Below are 22,014 nucleotides of genomic sequence, written 5' to 3'. Positions count from 1 at the left end.
CCCCTCGAGGAGAAATCTGGAACTGGCAGGGGAATCTGGAACTGGGGGGCTTTGATTCAAAATAAGGAATTGCTGAATTAAGACAAATTCAAGGAGTTAACTCTCTCTCTCTCTCTGAAGCTTTGAGAGTCTTTGGAATTCTCTATCCCAGACAACTGTTGGTTAAATCATAGCCGAGGTTGACAAATTTTTAGCTTGGAGGGAAGTCAAAAGGTTATCGAGAACAGGCACGGAAGATAAGCTGAGGTGTAGATCAAATCATAAGCTGTGATCCAAGGCCAAGATCAAATCGGAGCAGATTTAAAAGGGATCCATGACCTCCTCTTTTTTCTATACTCTGGTCATTCTTTCTATTAAAATGCAACAAACTCATAAATCGTTTTAAGACTACAATGCCATAACCTTTATTTTATGTTCTTCCCCTTACCTTTGTGTTTTTAGAGACTTGTAACTGACTTGACCAAGTGAAGTAATGCGTTATTCGTTGCCGAGACCATTGATATCCAACTCCACAAAAATAAAACATCTATATTTCTGTACATAGTCCAATGACATTAAAACAACCCTTCACCCTTAATTACTGATCAAGTTTCCCTTGACAACCTTGAAAACTCAACAAAATGATCATTGGTATGAAAAGTAAATAAATTAATTCACCATTTTACTACTAATTAGATAAAATCTACACCTGGATACCATAGATATCTACCTTTTTAAAGCTGCTTATTAATAATAAACTATCCCCTATTACTTCCAAAGCAGAATTCCCAACATTTGCATAAATGTTAAAAGTCCTTCTCAAAGTGCCCATTGTCATCAATACAATGCGTTATGCTTTGAAAGATTTTTGCCACACTAATTACATTTTATTTAAAACTGAATTCAAATAACTGTAAAAGATAATTCTGTCTGAAGGACATAACCCAAAACATCAGAAAGTCCACCATCAATAAAATCCACATCCCTACCATTTTGACAATTCTAATTGTCTCTTTTTTTTGTTTTTAAAGTTTTAAAAGAAATTAGAAGATTTATTAATTACACAAATACATTTTTACAAATATTTAAACCGAATATTCAATTGTAAGAAAATAATTGTTTTGGCAGCTAAGGATTTCATCTCTTGCTTCTTAGGCAATCCCTCAGGATCGAAATTAATAGCTTCCATACAGTTTAGAGGATTTGGAGAATACTCCCCTGACATCAGTCTGAAGAAGGGTCTCGACCCGAAACGTCACCCATTCCTTCTCTCCAGAGATGCTGCCTGCCTCGCTGAGTTACTCCAGCATTTTGTGTCTACCTTCGATTTAAACCAGCATCTGCAGTTCTTTCCCACACACTAATGAAGCTCATCTGTGCATTGCACACTGTACCACAGATAGGGCAGGAAGTATCTGATGGGCAAGTATGTGGGTAGTTTGTGAGGTGGCGCACACTTTTTGCAGGTTACACAGAGCTTCCTTGCACTCTCGATGTATGGACTTCAGGTTCTAATGCTTTTCCAAATGCTCCTTTTTCACTTTCAGCAGTCATGGAAAAGGGGGTCAAGGAGTCATCAGAGATAACATTTTTCAAGGAAGGTTTGGGACATCCTTAAATCTTTCCCTCTGTTTGCCTAGTAATCTCTTCTCATAACAGACAGAGTATCTGCTTCAGGAGTCCAGCATGTGCAGCCTGCCCAATGAAGCCAAATGGATGCAATCAGGAAGTGAATGCCAGCGAAGTTCGCCTGGAAGACAATTAGTTCACTTATCCTTTGAGTGAACTTGGAGAATTTTGTGGAGACAGCCTTGGTACTTCATTTAAAGTTTTTTCAGATGTCTTTTATAGGTAGATCAGGTCTCAGTATATAAGAGGGAGGGCAGGAATTCATTGTGGCCACGTAGACCATGCATTTTGTGCCATGTCTTAAGTCTGGATCTTCAAACTCCTTCTCTTTGAATGACTAAAATCTATGGTGATAAATTGAAGATGACGATGAACATTCTCCATGTGTGTCTTCACCGAGAGGCTGACTTTTACTGTCAGAGGGCAAGTTTTACAGAGGGGGCAGGTTGCTAGATGTACCACATTACCATCTTCTGCTCAGATCCCTGGCCAGTTTGCAGGTTAATCAGCATTTGCAACCAGTTTTAACAGCCACAGGAGAGTTTGAGGTGGAGGGTTGGGAGGGGGAAAGAGAGAGAAATCAATCACAACAAGAATGCCATGTTTGGCAACTGATCTGACCAAACCTCTGTTCACTTCATCATCATCCAACTACATAAGGTTCAGCGGAGCGGAGCCTGGTGTGAAGAATTGGCTGGAGTAGAAAGCAAAATGTTGGATTGTGGAAACCGGTACCTCTGAAATAACAGGCAAGAATTGGCCATTAGGTCCGAGGTGTTTTTGGTGTATTACACAAATTGAAGCCCACACTCCTCTCTTCCAATCCTGGATGGCAGTCATCCAAGCCATCCTTCAGTCCATCTGCAGAAACACTATGGATTGAGTCTTTTAGCTCATGACATAAATGTCTCCAGAGAAAAGGGGTGGAAAGAAATGAAAAGAAACCAAACAAAAACCCCAAACCTAAACTCTGAATGTAGGCATCAAATGTAACTTTGTGCTAAGCATCTACCTGTTCCTTGTGTCGGAGAGAATGGGTCTGGCCTCATAGCCAATCATAGCATCATTCATTTAGACCGTGACACGCTACCTTCCTTTATAGAAAAGTTCCTGCAGAAACACTTGGGACCACAAGTCCATCGGGCAGTGGTCAGCACTGAATATCATGCAGGCCCTGCAGGCGAGAGACACAATTAAATCTCTGGAAAGGTTCACAAACAGACTGTCAAAATCATTTGGCAGAATGCCTTGTTGTCAGAACTCACAATTCGGCTGGATGTGTCAGATCCTTCCTGCACAGTTGGAGTTCCACTCCCAATGCAAGCTGCCCTCAAGATGGCTGCAATGTGGATGAGGCAATCAATTGCTTTGTGTAACGTGGCAGCATGGAAAAAATTGACATGTCAGGACAATGCGACAGTCATGTTTGATGCCGGTCTTCATGTACATAGCCTCAAGTCATAAGTTCATAAGTCTTAGGAGCAGAAGTATGCCATTTTGCCCATTGTGTCTACTGTGCCATTCACTCATGGGTGATCTATCTTTCCCCCTCAATCCCATTCTCCTGCCTTCTCCCCATATCCTTGACTCCCTTACCAATCAAGTATCTGTCAATCTTCGCCTTAAAAATACCCGATGACTTGGCTTCCACGGCCATCTGGGGCAATGAATTCCACAGATTTACCACCGACTGACTAAATAAATTCCTCCTCATTTTCTTTCAAAGATATGTCCTTTTATTCTGAGGTTATGCCCTCTGGTTTTAGACTCTCCCACTACTTTGACAGCACCTTTGACTCTCCCACTACTTTGACAGATTCAAGTTTTTAGGAGTAAATATCACTAGCATCGTCCTGGACTAGATATAATAAAGCAATGGCAAGAATGCATTCCAATGCCACTACTTCCTTGGAAAGCTTAGCGTGTTTTGCGTCTCCCCAGCAACTCTTGCCAACTCCTACAGATGCGCCATAGAAAACATTTTATCGGGCTGCATCACAGCTTGGTTTGGGAACAGCTCCCTCCAGCACCGCGTAATTGCAGAGAATTGTGGACGCAGCCCAGACCATCACACAAACCATACTCCCTTCTACTGATTCCATCTATACTTCACGCTGCCTCGGCAAGGTCACCAGCATAAGCAAGGACGAGTCACACACTGGCCACTCACTCTTCCCTCCTCTCCCATGAGGCAAGAGGTACAGAAGTGTGAAAATGCATTCCTAGAGATTTTGGGACAGTTCCTTCCCAGCTGTTATCAGGCAACTGAATCATCCTATCAACATCTAGAGAGTGGTCCTGAGCCACTATCTACCTCATTGGAGACCGTCAGTATCTTTATTTGCACTTAACTGGACTTTATCTTGTACTAAACGTTATTCCCTTCATCACTGTGGACGGCTCTATTGTAATCATGTATAGTCTTTCCATTGACTGGTTAGCACGCAACAAAAAGTTTTTCACTGTACCTTGGTACACGTGACAATAAATTAAACTAAACTAGTGGAAACATCCTCTCCACATTCACTCTATCCAGGCCTTTCACTATTTGGTAAGTTTCAATGAGTTCCCCATTCGTCCTACTAAACTTCAACACGTACGCATCATTACAAACGTTCTACAGTCCTGAGGAACAGTTCCTGACCCAAAATATTAACCAGTTACACATTCCACAGAAGCTGCTTGACTGGCTGATTTCCAGCATTCTGCTTTTGTTCTGCAGCATCGTCTGAAAAATGTATCAAAAGCTCTTGTGAGGTCAAGAAAAGTGATGGTTTATGGGATTGCAGCATTTTTCATGCAGCTGTTGAACAGTCAAGATCATGTCCACTGTGCCTGTAGCTGAGCACAGTGGACATAGGATAACCCCTAGGATACTGACCATTATACCAAGTTCAGTTTTGGATATTCAGCAGCTGTTTATGCAAGCAAACTCATCAAACCAATTTTCAAAAGTTTCAATTAGATTTTATTTGGTGTTTAAAGATCCTACTGTACATCAATGAATACAAAACATACCAATGTGCATTTTCAGAAGACTATAATATTGACGACAGCCCATCACAGGAAGCCACAAATACACCAACATTAAAAAAAGGTTAATAATTTGAATCATTTCAGCCATTAATCAGATAATCAGCTTCTAAAATGGTTTCATTCTGTTCAGTAACAGTGCCTGATAAAGAAGCAGTTATCAACTTTAACAGAAATCCAATAATAATATTGGGCTATTGATGAAATGGCAAAATCTGAATTATTGACTCCACGATGGATTGCTTGAAATAAAATCGTAAAGAAAGCACACCCAAATACCCATAACATTACCAACCCTGTTACTATTTGTTTAAATGCAGTTAAATCATGGGGATTGAATAGTAAGTGAGAGATATCTCAATAAATGAAGGATCGAACAAAAAATCTTTAATTTAAAAAAAATTGCAACACTCTAGTGGAAGGATCAACTACCACCATACTCATTGCAACTTTCGTACTCAGCTATTAAACGGCACTAGGTTCATTTTAAAACTTCTTATGGTGCATGAACAGCCCTGAAGTCAATAATTTGAGTTACAGGACACAAATACTCCACTACTTCATTTTGCTATGTCCGGGCTTTGAAATGGTTTGTGACAATTTTTTAAAATATCCCTAATAAAGCGAATTGCAAATATTTAGCAATCTTTGTGGTGTAGATCTCCCCGTTACAAACACATTGCAGATGGGCCACAAATCAAAAGGACCGAGAGTCCGGCTGCCACGATGTCATCACATTGACTCGGCGGCATCCAATTCCATTTAAGAATTCACAGTCATAAGGCAGAAAGAAAAATAAAATGCGACTCTTAGCTGTGGTCACCCAGTTACAGGAAAGATATGTTATTAAGCTGGAAAGGGTGCGGAGAAGATTTAGGAGGATGTTGCCAGGATTTGTGGGCCTGGTCTATATGGACAGGTTGAGCAGGCCTGGGCTTTAATCCTCAGAGTGTAGAAGGATGAAGGGTGATCTTGTAGAGATGTATAAGATCATGAGGGGAATAGACACAGAGTTTTTTACCCAGGGTAGGGGTACCAGAGGACATAGGTTTAAGGTGAGGGGAGAAAGATTTAATAAGAACCTGAGGGCCAACTTTTTTTCCTTAAAGCACAAAGAGTGGTAGGTAGATGGAATGAGCTGCCTGAGGAGGTAGTTTAGTCAGGTACCATCAAAATGTTTAAGAAACATTAAGACAGGTACATGGATAGGATAGGTTTAGAAGGATATGGACCAAAAACAGGCAGGCGAGACTAGTGTAGATGGGGCATGTTGGTCAGCATGGGCAAGTTGGGCCAACTGACTTGTTTCCTCACAATATTACTCTATGCTGTCAATGTAAAATGTTCAGAGGCATTATAGGGAGAGCTAAATAACAACTGGAATGGTCATTATTAAATTATCTTTTACAAAAAAATAATTAAGCCACAAATGTTTTTATAAGATGAAATTACAAAGATACACGAAAATACACAAAATTAGTTTTTATAATTTGTTGAATCACTAAAACTCACTTAGATCTCATGCAGCCAAGCACAAAATTTTCAGTTGTAATATCAGTACTATCACACATCTAAGCTATTATATTTTCAAATATTTGTCTGAGGAATTAACAAACCATATACATTAAGTTATTTAAATGCTTTCTAAGTTGTGATTATGGCCAAGTCTACCATTAAAATTTCATTTATATTTTATGCAACAAAGCATAACATTTTACAGGTATTTTGCTGTAAAAAAATAGTTTGTATTAAAAGCGTTGTCAACCGATTACCTTTAATTACAGTGAACATGTTGTAAACCATCACAGTGTGAGGACCACAGCTGAATCACTAACAATAGGCACAACTTCATCATTCTCTCATCTTAATGTACATTCTTTAGATATCACAAAGTTACAGTCAATTTCACAATACAGTGACAGTTAACAATAGTTGCAAAGTATTCCAACCACAATATCAGGTCAATTTGTCAAAACTTTCTACAATGAACTAGTGGAAGAAGGTTGGAGATTTTTGTGTTGGTTTTCAATCGGTTTTGAATTCTGCAATGTTGGTGAATATATGCATTATTCTATTGCCGTCCACAATTCACAGGCAAGGTCAGAGCAGCGAGTCGGCACTAAAAGGATATTCTTTTAAAGTAGGATAACAACGCAATAAATGTATTTACTTTTTATATCCATCATTTCCCATTCTTTCTTTTGTCTGTTGATTTTCCCGAAACGTCACCCATTCCTTCTCTCCTGAGATGCTGCCTGACCTGCTGAGTTACTCCAGCATTTTGTGAATAAAGACATTCTGATCAGATCAGGCAGCACTTGGGGAGATAGAAACAGGTTAATGGTTCAGATCAATTTTATCTCATTCTGCCCCATCTCTTACAGATAAATCTGCAAACGTGTGCAATCTTTTCTGCGCCACATATAACCAATTCAACTTGTGATTTCTTTTGGGAAGTTCATTCTCACAAATCATCACTACAAATAAGTTAACCTCGTATACCTTAACCATAGGTCTATTTCATTTGCGTGGCTTCTTCTGAAGTTTGCAGACTGCAATTATCTGTTTTAGCAATGGATTAGGCAATCATTTAATAAGAGTGGTGGATTTATTTTAATGTTCCTTCTGGGTTGCTTTATTACATTTTAAAAACCCTTGTTCAGTTATTCATCTCTCATTCGTCTAATGTCTTTAAAAATTTAGACTAGATTCCTCCAATTCGTATTTTTAGACAAGTGACCTCGTCAAACATAATTTTCCTGGTTATTGTCTGCCCTCTTACATTTCTCCGTTCTGCTTATGATGTTACGGAAATGTTTTCCCGAGGCTTAACCCTCACTCCAGGTGTATTCTTTTCCCCCAATCTCAGCAACCTCTTCGCATAAGTCAGCTGGTCTTGATTTTTGCTGCTAATTCCATCACACGATCAATGTATACCAACACAATTTCCTGCATGTCAATGTTTCAAAAGAAACCTTGTTACCTTCAATTCTTGACTGAAACTATTTCTACACATCCTTGAGAAGTTTTACCCAGCAACTCTAATTGCCTGTTGTTACTATTTCATAACTGTGTAAACCTTTATGCCTTACTATTCTCCTCAACGGATGCATTTTCTTTCGTAAAGAATTCTCACAAGAAATTGGAGGGGACTGGAACTGCACACAATACTCCAAATGCGTGGAGCTGCATCATGACTTCCTGTCTCTGATACTCAATGCAAACAATATGCCTTCTTTACCACTCTAGCTCCTTGTATTGCCACTTTCAGGGAATTATGGACTTGGACCCCTCTGTACCCATTCCTCCTATCCAGTGACAAACCATTCTTTCTATCCAGAGTTGCTGCCTGCCCACTGAGTTACTCCAGCATTTTGTGTCTATCTTTGATGTAAACCAGCATCTGCAGTTCCTTCCAACACATTTTGTCTGTCCCTCTGTACATTAATTCTGTTGAGGGTCATGCCATTAATTGTATATTTTCCCCTTACATTTAACCTCCCAAAATGCAACACCTCACATTTGCTCAGATAAACTCCACCTGCCATTTCTCCACCCATTTCCATGGCCGATCTATGTCCCATTGTTTCCCTTGACTGTCTTCTTCACAGTCCGTGACCCCAGCAATCTTGGTGCCACCTGCAAAGTTACTAACCAACCTGTACATGTTTATGCCCAAGTCATTTATATAAATTACAAAGAAATATAACACATACATACATACACACACACTCAATTCTGACATTCACCTCTACATGCAGAGATAAACAAGCTGTACATGATGAATCTGGATTAACAGAAGTAAAAAGCTTTTCCATGTTAAAAAAAAAAGAATGTATTTAATAATAATAATAATAATATTCATTTATTGTCATTGCAACGGGTACAACGAAATTAAAAAATAGCCAATCCTGACGGTGCGTACAAACATATATGCAATAAATGCAAAAACAAATAAATACATAAATACAATTAAATACAATTATATGACCGATTTTTTAACGGTGTTGCCTAGTGCAAGGTAGTGTTCAGTTCTCGTATGGCCCTGGGGTAAAAACTGTTCTTAAGTCTGTTTGTTCGGGATTTGATCGACCTGAAACGTCGACCAGAGGGCAGATGAACAAACAGACGGTGGCCGGGGTGGGATGGATCTTTTATTATTTTGCCTGCTCTACTGAGGCAGCGTAGGCTGAACAGGTGCTCCAGGGAGGGCAGTGAGCAGCCGATGATTTTCTGGGCCGTCGTGATGACCCTCTGAAGGGCCTTCCTGTCCTTTTCTGAGCAGCTGGCATACCATGTGGTTATACAGTATGCCAGCACACTCTCGATGGAGCAGCGATAGAAGGACAACATGAGCTTCTCCTGCAGGTTGGTTTTCCTGAGGATCCTCAGGAAGTGGAGTCTCTGCTGTGCCTTCTTTACTGTGGTGATGGTGTTGGTAGACCAGGTGAGATCCTCTGCGATGTGCGTACCCAGGAACCTGAAAGCTGGTACCCTTTCCACACAGACCCCATTGATGTAGAGTGGGTCGTAATCTCCACTGGTTTTTCTAAAGTCAATTATAAGTTCCTTTGTTTTGGAGGAGTTCAGGACCAGATTGTTCACTGAACACCATGCTGCCAGCCTTTGGATTTCATCCCTATAGGCTGTCTCATCTCCTTCTGAGATGAGTCCAACCACAGTCGTGTCATCCGCGAACTTGATGATGGTGTTGGTGGGATGGGTGGGGGCGCAGTCGTGAGTGTAGAGGGAGTAAAGGATGGGGCTCAACACACAGCCCTGTGGTGAGCCGGTGCTCAGTGTAATGGTGGAGGAGAGGTGAGGGCCTATTTTGACTGTCTGGGGGCGGTTGGTCAGGAAGTCCTTGATCCATTGGCAGATGGTTTGGGAAAATCCAAGGTCGGAAAGTTTGGTGACCAGTCTGCTCGGGATGACCGTGTTAAAGGCAGAGCTGAAGTCGAGGATAGTATTTGATAGTATTGATTAAAATGTCACTTTTATTATATGGTACAATTAGATTCAATAGTTTGCACTAACCGATCAAAGTAATAACCTTTATTTTCCAATACCTAAAATTATACTTCTTAAGACAAATTCTGATCAGAAACAAATCAGCATTGATTTGCTTTTGCCATGGGACATCAAAACATTTATTTTGTCATCCAATATATATTTTAGATCTTCACATTAAGAACCATTATTACAAACAGCAAGAAAGTAAATTATGCAAGGGATCTTAAATTCTTATTATGTAGGGTAGTATAGAAAGTTACAACTAACTGATTTGCTAAAGTAAGTTTGCTAAAGTAACTGATTTGCTAAAGTAACCCTTTAGCTCCTAGGTCCCTTGATTAATGGCAAAAAAAAATTATCTACCTGCTGTAGTTGAGTGGCAAACAAGCTTAAATAACTCCATCCATTTTCTAGTCAGCAGAGCACAACACAAAACCAACAAAATTCCTCCATCTACGCCGCATCTGCGCCCAGGATGAGGTGTTCCATACCAGGTCATCGGAGATGTCCTCATTCTTTAGGGAACGGGGGTTCCCCTCTTCCATTATAGAAGAGGCTCTCACTAGGGTCTCCTCGATATCCCGCAGCTCTGTCCTTGCTCCCCTTCCCCCCATTCGTAACAAGGACAGTCATCCTTGTCCTCACCTTCCACCCCATCAGCCGTCGCATACAGTACATAATCCTCCGACATTTTCGCCACCTCCAAAGGGATCCCACCACTGGCCACATCTTCCCATTTCCACCCCTTTCTGCTTTCCGCAGAGACCGTTCCCTCTGCAACTCCTTGGTCAACTCGCCCCTCCCCACCCAAAGCACCCCTTCCCCAGGTACTTTCCCCGGCAACCGGAGGAGATGCAACACCTGTCCCTATACCTCCCCCTTCGACTCCATCCAAGGACCCTGACAGGCTTTTCAGATGAGGCAGAGGTTCACTTGCACCTCCTCCACCTCATCTACTGTATCCGCTGTTCCAGGTGTGGAATCTTGTATATTGGGGAGACCAAGTGCAGGCTCGGCGATCGTTTCGCTGAACACCTCCGCTCAGTCCGCCTAAACCCAACTGATCTCCTGGTTGCTCAACACTTTAACTCCCCCTCCCATTCCCACACTGACCTTTCTGTTTAGGGCCCCCTCGATTGTCAGAGTGAGGCAGACCTCCCAACATTTGATTTTACAAATTCATAAATTTGATGTCCAAAATTCAGAATTTTACATCAAAATTAATAATATGGTTCGTAATGCAAATGTTCAGCAAAAAAAAAGTATGCACGCTAAATGCGCATACACGTTGCGCTACATTCATGTGTGAAAAACTACTATTATTTCCAACAGAATGTAGTTCTTGGACTACATGTACAATGTCAGACCTATTATGAGTATATTCTCCAATTATAGAAAGGTTATTGAACAGAAATACTTTTTACAACACAAAGAAAAAATTGTTTTGCTTTGTTTTTTCTATTTTACGTTTTTCCTTACACATCCCAATTCTCTTGGTATTGAATAAAAGAACAATGGTCAAAATATTTATGACTAAGTTTTGAAGAAAGAGTTTCATTTAAAACTGCACATACCTAATTTCATTGAAGACATACTTGCTCCAGTGGTCTTCAACAGCAAACCATAATGGTCCATGTCTCCCCCACACCCCCTCCCCACCCTACCCCCTCCCCACCCTACCCCCTCCCCACCCTACCCCCTCCCCACCCTACCCCCTCTCCCCTCCCCCCTCTCCCCTCCCCCCTCTCCCCTCCCCCCACTCTACCCCCACGCCCCCCTTTCCACCACCTACATTCCCCCCCACTCTCCCATCTCCCCTTCCCCTCCTCCCCACCCCCACTCCCCTCCCAACCCCACTCCCCCACTACCCTCCTCCCCCACCCCCACTCCCCTCCCACCCCCACTCCCCTCCCACCCCCCCTCCCCGCCAGGCCAGCGGCGAGGCCAGGCCAGCGGCGAGGCCAGGCCAGCGGTGAGGCCAGGCCAGCGGCGAGGCCAGGCCAGCGGCGAGGCCAGGCCAGCGGCGAGGCCAGGCCAGCGGCGAGGCCAGGCCAGCGGCGAGGCCAGGCCAGCGGCGGGGCCAGGCCAGCGGCGGGGCCAGGCCAGCGGCGGGGCCAGGCCAGCGGCGAGGCCAGGCCAGCGGCGAGGCCAGGCCAGCGGCGAGGCCAGGCCAGCGGCGAGGCCAGGCCAGCGGCGAGGCCAGGCCAGTGGCGAAGTCAGGCGAGCGGCGAGGCCAGGTCAGCAGCGAGGCGAGGCCAGCGGCGAGGCCTTGCAGCAGGGCGAGCGGCAGGGCATGTGTTTTTTCAGAAAAATGTGATGCGAAATCGGAATGGCGGAAATGAAATAAGAAAGCGGAAACTTTCCGCCAAATTCGGAAGGGTTGGGAGGTCTGGTGAGGCCTAGCACCTCATATTTCGCTTGGGTAGCTTACACCCCAGCGGTATGAACAGTGACTTCAAGTAGCCCTTGCTTTCCCTCTCTCTCCATTCCCTCCCCCTTCCCAGTTCTCATACCAGTATTATTGTCTCCGACTACATTGTATCTCTGTACTGCCCACTCCCCTGACATCAATCTGAAGAAGGGTCTCAATGGACGTCATCCATTCCTTCCCTCCAGCATTTTGTATCTAATTTCAATTTGAACCAGCATCTGCAGTTCTTTACTACACAAAACCAATACAGATTGGAAATTGTAAGGTTGTTTTCTACATGCTACTAAATGGGATAGATGGCGACAGAATTATGAATAGTGATACATCACAAAATTTGTCCAACCATCTTTGTAAAAATATGACACCGTTTTTCTTTCTCTCTCCCTTACCCCCCCCCACCCCCCCCCCACCCCACCACTTCCCCCCACCACTCCCCCCCCACCCCACCCCCCTCCCACAATGGTGCATAAATGGTGCATGGTTTCATTTAATCCCAAAACAATTTGTTAAATTTGAACTCTGTTGAGATTCTGATTATCCACAAAATAATATTTCTTGTACTCGTTTTGTGGTTTGATTTTTGCTTGTGTAAATACACAGTTAAATAGCAAATAGGCGACCTTGCAACTGACTGAATAGAATAAACATTTAACACGATTAAGAACTGAAACAAACCCCAAGAGTTTCTTCTCTTCCATCAGTTAAGGCTTCTAACCGGTGTAGTCGTTCCTGATATAGTGTGCGGAATTCACCCAGAAGTTCCTTCATCTCAGGGCGAGATACAGTTCCAAGGGCATGATTAATATTAAATCTCTCAGCATGGCTCCCTGTGAAATAGACATATATTTATTTATAAAGACACAAATTTCTTTCCACTTCTGTGATCCAAAACTACCATGCATTCAAAAGATAGAAAAAATAAACAAATGATTTAATTTTTTTTCAAACCCATAGAAAACAAACATTTAAGTGTCGTTGGGAGTCAATGGTATGAAAGGTAGCCATCTGCAGGGATTAATACCCTCAATCCCAAGAAATCACCCAAGAATTGTTCTGGCCATTAGTATTATGCAATGCCCACGATGGAGAGCAAAATATGAAAGCAGAAGCTGTGCAAAAATAAATAATAACATTATCCCAAACTTTGGAACTGACCAGAATGACTAAAATAGCTTCTTCCAATCCTATACATTTCTAGAATCCAGTCCAGTTTTGCTCATACATATTTAGAGTTTGAATATTTGTTCAAGAAATTTATTTTCATAAGATCTCCATAAATCCACCTCTTTCTGAACAGAGAGGAAGTGACTTATTCACACATCTTATTTCTAGACATTTGATTGTTTACTGCCATCCTTTCTCAATCCATCTCCCATGAAAAGCTTCTGGAGCTGTGGAGGGTCCACAGCATGTTTACATTGCACGGATTGGTATAACAAGTGATGAATCAGGAACACTGTTTGCATTATAGGACCAAATTGGTTTCTAACATGATTTTGCTCGGGAATTAGAGAACTACTCATATTATTTTAGTGATTGTCCGGCAGAAAAAAAAGTTGCCTTGGTTAAAATAAGTCCAGGCAGTAAAATACTGTCTATTTGTTTTAATACAAGTCGCCACTGAAAATGACAAGCAAATCGCTTCCACTGACTCTTGTGCAACTATACAGGCACTCTCCAACTTACAGAAAGTCACACTGACATAAGGAATTCTTGAAGCCCACTGATGCCCTCGTGGTCTCCGCATCAAAGCACCCACATGGTCACCATGTCGAATAGTAAATTTACGCGTCCACGTGTGACGAGTAAAAATATTTTCGACTGACAAGACAGTGAAGCTAAGAAATCCGCTATCACGTAGCCCAAGTTGCTGTATATGTTTAAAGAGAAAGTGGATTGATGCCTTAATGGTTTGAAATAAAGAGAGTGGAAATATAATACCAAGATAAACCATCAGCCATGATTGCATTGAATTGCAGAACACGCACGAAGGGCCAAATGGCCCATAACCAAAAGAATCATTAGCGCTGTATTACAATTGCCATTTGGCACACCCATTTGGGGCATTAGTCTTTTCAAATTAGAGCTTTTGGCATATGAAATGATATCCAATTTATTGAATAATATATTTAAGAGATAATTCTATTTTCTAAACTCGACAACATGTGAAAAAAAATCATCATTTTGCATTTGATGCAGACAAAACCTGATAGCAAGATGAAGCATTCAGGTTTAAACTAATATTTTAACTACAAAATATTTAGTTTATAAACTTACTAAAATGATTGAGAAACATTTGCAAAAAATCCGAGAAAGATTTTTTTTTTTTTAAATGACTGGCAATGAGTCGAAACACCTTTTAGGATCCAAAGCAAATGATGAGTTGAATAAATTTTCTTTATGATTGTTTCAAACTTATTGTGTTGATTTCATTTAGGTCAAAATACAAAAATAGTAATCACAGCACATCGTACTTTCCCCATTCTGCAGGGGCTATTCCCTTGGCCATATGCTGATTCACTCATCAATTATCATGAACACACCTTGCCCTTTATAGACAATAGACAATAGGTGCAGGAGTAGGCCATTCGGCCCTTCGAGCCAGCACCGCCATTCAATGTGATCATGGCTGATCATTCTCAATCAGTACCCCGTTCCTGCTTTCTCCCCATACCCCCTGACTCCGCTATCCTCAAGAGCTCTATCTAGCTCTCTCTTGAATGTATTCAGAGAATTGGCCTCCACTGCCCTCTGAGGCAGAGAATTCCATAGATTCACAACTCTCTGACTAAAAAAGTTTTTCCTCATCTCTGTTCTAAATGGCCTACCCCTTATTCTTAAACTGTGGCCCCTGGTTCTGGACTCCCCCAACATTGGGAACATGTTTCCTGCCTCTAACATGTCCAACCCCTTAATAATCTTATACGCTTCGATAAGATCCCCTCTCATCCTTCTAAATTCCAGTGTATACAAACCTAGTCGCTCCAGTCTTTCAACATATGACAGTCCCGCCATTCCGGGAATTAACCTAGTAAACCTACGCTGCACGCCCTCAATAGCAAGAATATCCTTCCTCAAATTTGGAGACCAAAACTGCACACAGTACTCCAGGTGCGGTCTCACTAGGGCCCTGTACAACTGCAGAAGGACCTCTTTGCTCCTATACTCAACTCCTCTTGTTATGAATGCCAACATTCCATTGGCTTTCTTCACTGCCTGCTGTACCTGCATGCTTCCTTTCAGTGACTGATGCACTAAGACACCCAGATCACGTTGTACGTCCCCTTTTCCTAACTTGACACCATTCAACAATGTTTTCCCATTCCTGCCTTTTATCTCACCTTTCCCATCATTCAAGATGTTGGGGGGAATTAAGTGGTCAACCTGTACCCTGAACCTGTTTTTCATGTCGGGCCCAACTACCCTCTTAATTGTGACTCAGATAGGAACAGACACAAAAAAACACATCGTAGAGCAGTGGTAAGCTTCTCAAACAAGTCAGTTTATTCAAGGCCTCAACAGTGCGCACTGTTTGAAACATTCTGAAAGAACCCATGTGTTTCAAAGATTTACAGCACACACAGCATTTTTATATTCCCACAACACAATGGTTACATTTTGATTTCACACCTTTAAAACAATTTATCAAAGTTTAACCCTGTTCCTTGTCATTGGAAAACAATTCCTAACAAATTTACCTAATAAATTGTTGCAATAAAGGAAATAGATCTTTCACCCAATTCACCAATGATGAATGTATAACCTCCTGTAATTAGGAAACAATTACTCCATTTAGCTAACAAATGGGTGCGATGAAGGACACAGCTACACCAATGAGCCAAAACATTATGACCACTGACAGCTGAAGTGAATAACATTGATTATCTTATTCCAATGGCACCTGTCAAGGGGTGGGATATATTAGGCAGCAGGTGAACAGTCAGTTCTTGAAGTTGATGTGTTGGATGTAGGAGAAATGGGCAGGAGTAAAGACCTGAGCGACTTTGACAAGGGCCAGATTGTTACGGCCAGATGACTAGGTCAGAGCATCTCGGAAACGGCAAGGCTTGTGGGGTGCTCCCGGTCAGCAGTGGTGAGTACCTACCGACAGTGGTCCGAGGAGGGACAAACCACAAACCGGCGACAGGGTGTTGGGCGCCCAAGGCTCATCGATGTGCGAGAGCAACAAAGGCTAACCCGTCTGGTCCGAACCGTCAGAAGATCTACTGTGGGACAAGTCACAGAAAATTTTAATGGCAGTCACGGGAGGAATGTGTCACAATACAGTACATTGCACTCTGCTGCGTATGGGGCTGCATAGCCGCAGACTGGTCAGAGTGCCCATGATGACCCCTGTCCACTGTCACAATCGCCTATATTGGGCACGCGAGCGTCAGAACTGGATCTTGGAGCAGTGCAAGAAGGTCGCCTGATCCGATGAGTCCCGTTTCCTTTTAGATCACGTGGATATCCGTGTACGTGTGCACCGTTTACCTGGGAAAGTGATGGCACCAGGATGCACTGTGGGAAGATGACAAGCCGGTGGAGGGAGTGTGATGTTCTGGGCAATGTTCTGCTGGGAAACCCTGGGTCTGGCCATTCATGTGGATGTCAATTTGACACATGTCACCTACCTAAGCATTGTTGCAGACCACGTACACCCCTTCATGGCAATGGTATTCCCTGATGGCAGTGGCCTTTCAGCAGGATAATGCGCCCTGGTACACATTGTTCGGGAATGGTATCTCCGAACATGATGAAGTGTTCATGGTGTTGCCCTGGCCTCCAAATTTTCCAGATCTCAATCCGATTGAGCATCTGTGGGATGTGCTGGATCGACAAGTCCAATCCACGGCAGCTCCACCACGCAACTTACAGGACTTGAAGGATCTGCTACTAATGTTTCGGTGCCAGATACCACAGGACACCTTCAGGGTATCGGCAGGTCGGAGCTTTTTGGTGGCACACGGAAGACCAACAGCATGTTAGACAGGTGGTCATAATGTTTTGGCTCATCAGTTTATGTACCATTATATTTGGATTTTACACCTGATAAATCTATTCATTGCATCTCCTAACATCCTTAAGTTCCCTTCACTATGTTGGCATCTTTTCCCGTCATTCTTTCCCAGTACATAAGCTCTTGGGTTATACATATCACAAACTATTTATCTTTCATATAATTTTCAGAATTTCCTCCATCAGACTCTTCACATGTGTAACAACAATTTACTTTTGCTTCTTTCAAATTAGTACATTATTTTCATTGCTCCCAATAGTGTTTCCTCTGTGGGAGGAAGACCTAAAGCAAATGTATAAAAAATTATTAATCGATGACCAACACCATTAACCCCTCTAAATTTATCATCAAACTCGGGAAACGTAGGACAATCTCTGCTTGTCCCCAAGTAATTGGATCCCCAACTTCATTGATGGCTGAGCACCTTTAGTACTGATTGGCAACAACATTTCTTTCTCGATGACCATCAACTCAGTAGCACCTGAAGGCAGTGTGCTCAAATTTCTGCATCCATGAAAAGTGTAGCCAGGCACAGCTGCAATGCCATCTTTAGGAGGGAGATTGAAAATCTAATTGAAAGTTGCCAGAAAACAATCCTGCTCTCAACGTTAGCAAGATCAAGGAGTTGATTATGGACTTCAGGGAAAGCCAAGGATCCATGAACCCGTCTTCATCGATGGTTCTGAAGGTGGAGAGAGTCAACAACTTCAAGTTACTGCAAATCTATGAAGATCTGTCCTGGACCCAGCACATTGATGCAATTACAAAGAAAGCCCATCAACACCAGTACGTCCTTGGAAGATTGAGGACTCTCTTGCACTTTTATAGGTGTGCAGTAGAAAGAATGCTGACTTGAAGAAAGACAGAAGAGTCAAAAGAGAAGCTGTTGAATGTGAGGACATGTTCTATCTGGTGGAGGAGAGGGAAACCGATTGGTTCTCTGCTTAAGGTAGAAACCGAGGGCCTGAGACCTTCCTGGTGGCAGATGGAAGTGTAAAGGGACTGGACGTTCATGGAAAAGATGAGATAATGGGGGCCTAGAAATTGAAAGTTATTGAAGGGCAGGTGAGAGGTCTCAGATGTTGGTTGGAAGGGTCTGGGCAAGGGGGGGGGGGAAAGAAACTGATCAAGATCTCTGTTCAAGGAAGACACATAGGAACACACAACCCATTCCATTTAAGAGGAATAGCCACAGCAGATTGTTTAATTAAGTAATCATTAATTAAGAATTTTGATCTGAATCAAATTTAAATGCTAGTATACTTAGGTCTTTGACTTTGTATTTGAATCATGATTTTTCAGTCATTTTTTTGAATATTCATGAATAGTTTGTTTTGTAGCAATGGAGGCCATGGTTTAGCAGGCTTTGAAAACTTTTCCTCAATATTTTGCGTGTAAAACCTATTTGCACCTCCGTGTATGGTATATTATAATCACCCAAGAATCCGCAAGGCCTCCAGATCAAGCTGCCTTTAAATAGAATGACATTTGTGTCTTACTTTTAACTGCAACTTCTGGCCCAGTAAGATCAATAATTTTACAAATTCTGCTACTCCCATACATGTCTCCTCTTTGCTTTTCACTTGCATAGGCCTTCTACCCTAAAGCAGAAGAAGACTTTAATGGTGGTTGAGAGTGTTTGATCCTCTGCTGCTGCTTGACACTTGCTGACTTTTATTCTTTCCTCTCCTCTGCATCGTATTATTTTCCCCATCTTTGAAAGAATAGATTAACAAACAGATGTCATTTACCTATTTCTGGCATTTTATTTTTATTTCAGAAAGACGGGTGCCTATTATGATAAAAATGCTTACATCAAAAGCACATAACTCCTAACTTAAATGGAAAAAATAACAGATATGATTTTTGTTTCTTAGATATTTGGAATGAACTCTATGAAACAATTTGGTGCACACACAATATAGACCTAACACTATGTATTCATCACTGAATGAAAACTGCAGATGCTGGATATCCAAAGCAAATGCTCAGTCGACGGTCAACGACCAACGGTCAATGAGAGCGTGGGAGCACCACGGTGAGGGGAAGAACAATGGAGGACTCCGCTTGGAGGGACCGCGCTGAGGGGGAAGGGGAAGAACAATGGTGGACCCGGCTTGGATGGACCGCCGTGAGGGAGGTGGAGGCAGAATAATGGACAATTGGGGGGGGGGGGGGAGCAGGACAAAAGGAGGAGTCGGTATGCTTTGTAATTTTGTCAGCGCCTCAGGTAGCTGCTATTTGTATACATTGTGTATGCAAACAAAGAAGCGCACTGTGCCTAGTCACATGTGACAATAAAGTATTCCTATCCTTAATCACCCTCTAACTGCTCCAATAACTGCAATCCTGGCGTCTGCCTTTCACAGATATTCCCTTTGTGCTATCCATCATCTGCCCAGCCTTCTCTGCAATCTAAAATTGACTTGATTTCTCCGTTTCCCAATTCTTTGATCTGAAACCTTAACTGTGAGGTCAAAACGGCATCTGAGAAAAGAGAGAAGAAAAAAAGTCATGGCATCATAATGCATAGAAACAAGCCTTTCAGCCACAATGATCATCCTAGCCATCAATAGCCAAGAGTGTTTTACTGTCATATGCACCAGGACCATAACAATGAAATTCTTACTTGCTGCATCCTTACAGGCACATTAAACTCAGCAATACAACAAATAAATATTTAATAATTGTCTGTCATTCTACATGAACCAGACCATAATATTGCATGCCAAAGTACATAGTCCAACCTCAGTGCAAATCTATGGCGTTTGGTACTAAGGCAAGGCTATGGTTAAGATTTTGCAGGTTTGTTGATGAGAAGAAGGTGTTCTTGAAGCTGGAATTAGCGGTTTTCAGGCTCCTGTAGCTTATTGAAGATGGTAGTTGCTCAATGAGAGTGATCTGGGTGATGTGGGTGCATGATATTAACTTTCTTCTTGAGGCAGCACTTCCTAGTGTTCCCTTTGATGGTGGGAAAGTTAATACCAGTGATAGATTGGGCAACGTCAAATGTTGACGCTACCCAATCGTCATATGTACCAAAACAATGAATTTGCGTATTCGTTCAGGTCTGTTGCCAAACCTTTGAACATTGCCCAATCTACCAAGTCCAAGCAGTCATAAAGTTGCTCCTTTGCCTCCTGTGTCAGTTCAGTACTATCCTCTCCACCGGAACTACAGTGCCCTCCATAATGTTTGGGACAAAGAATCGTCATTTATTTATTTGCTTCTGTACTCCACAATTTGAGATTTGTAATAGACAAAAATCACGTGGTTAAAATGCACATTGTCAGATTTTGATAAAGGCCATTTTTATACATTTTGGTTTCACCATGTAGGCTTCCCAGGAAGACTTTAACCCCATGACTGAGTGGCACAGAGCCTTGAAGGATGCCAACACCAACAACGGAGAGGTCATCACAGATCCCACAGTGAAACCACCGGGATTTGACCTCCATCACAAGCAATGGCTAACCCTGAACAGGATCCGCACCCTCCATGCAAGAACAGCCCATCACCTGCACAAGTGGAGGATGACAGACCGCCCTGCTTGCGACTGCGGATATCCAGACCAGACCATCCCACACATCGTGAATGACTGCACTCTGAGGCTTTTCCCTGGTGGCATCAAGGCCATCCACCCAGCAACTGCCCTGGCCCAGATGTCTACCCTTGACCTACAACTTTAGGCTGTGCACGCCATACGCAAGAAGAAGAAGACAATGTAGAAATTCCAGCAGTGTTTATACATTGTCCCCCATTTAAGGGCACCATAATGTTTGGGACACAGCAATGTCATGTAAATGAAAGTAGTCATGTTTTGTATTTTGTTGCATATCCTTTGCATGCAATGACTGCTTGAAGTCTGCTATTCATGGACATCACCAGTTGCTGGGTGTCTTCTCTGGTGATGCTCTGCCAGACCCATATTCCAGCCATCTTTAGCTTATGCTTGTTTTAGACAATAGACGCAGGAGTAGGCCATTCGGCCCTTCGAGCCAGCACCGCTGGGGGCTAGTACCCTCTAGTTTTCTCTTCAGCATGTAAAAGGCAAGCTCAATTGGGTTCAGATTGGGCAATTGACTTGGCCACTGGAGAATTGACCATTTTTTAGCTTTGAAAAACTCCTTTGTTGCTTTAGCAGTATGGTTGGGATCATTGCTTGCTGTAGAATGAACCACCGACCAATAAGTTTTGAGGCATTTGTTTGAACTTGAGCAGATAGGATGTGTCTATCGGCTCCAGAATTCATTATGCGACTATAATCAGCAGTTGTGTCATCAATGAAGGTAAGTGAGCCAGTACCTTCAGCAGCCATAAATGCCCAGGCCATAACACCCCCACCACCATGTTTCACAGATGAGGTGGTATGCTTTGGATCTTGGGCAGTTCCTTCTCTCCTCCATACTTTGCTCTTGCCATCACTCTGATATAAGTTAATCTTCGTCTCATCTGACCACAAGACCTTTTTCCAGAACTGTGGTTGCTCTATTAAGTACTTCTTGGCAAACTGTAACCTGGCCATCTTATTTGTGCAGCTAACCATCGGTTTGCAGCTTGCAGTGTAGTCTCTGTATTTCTGTTCATGAAGTCTTCTGCAAACAGTGGTCATTGTCTAATCCACACCTGACTCCTGAAGAGTGTTTCTGATCTGTCCGACAGATGTTTGGAGATTTTTCTTTATTATAGATAGAATTCTTCTGTCATCAGCTGTGGAGGTCTTTCTTGGCCTGCCAGTCCCTTTGCGATTAGTAAGCTTACCAGTGCTCTCTTTCTTCTTAATGATGTTCCAAACAGTTGATTTTCGTAAGCCTGTTTGGCTGATGTATCTAACATTATTCTTGGTTCTCAGTCTCATAATGGCTTCTTTGATTTTCATTGGCACAACTTTGGTCCTCATGTTGATAAA

The 22,014-nt window shown here is 42.4% G+C and overlaps 1 protein-coding gene and 1 long non-coding RNA gene across 3 annotated transcripts in view; one reads left to right on the top strand and one right to left on the bottom strand.

The window, feature by feature from the left end:
• Window positions 1-22,014, top strand: part of LOC144594375 (uncharacterized) — a 142,940-nt gene that overhangs the window by 77,388 nt on the left and 43,538 nt on the right. The gene's annotated exons all lie outside the window — the stretch shown is intronic.
• pmfbp1 (polyamine modulated factor 1 binding protein 1) overlaps window positions 1-22,014 on the bottom strand; it is a 549,552-nt gene that overhangs the window by 518,935 nt on the left and 8,603 nt on the right. The window contains exon 2 of the mRNA XM_078400784.1: window positions 12,761-12,912. Coding sequence (XP_078256910.1) covers window positions 12,761-12,912 — 152 coding nt within the window. The remainder of the gene's footprint in view (window positions 1-12,760; window positions 12,913-22,014) is intronic.

This window comes from Rhinoraja longicauda, chromosome 6 (assembly GCF_053455715.1).
Source record: "Rhinoraja longicauda isolate Sanriku21f chromosome 6, sRhiLon1.1, whole genome shotgun sequence".
Classification (NCBI taxonomy): domain Eukaryota; kingdom Metazoa; phylum Chordata; class Chondrichthyes; order Rajiformes; family Arhynchobatidae; genus Rhinoraja; species Rhinoraja longicauda.
This window is presented reverse-complemented; position numbering and strand designations above follow the sequence as displayed.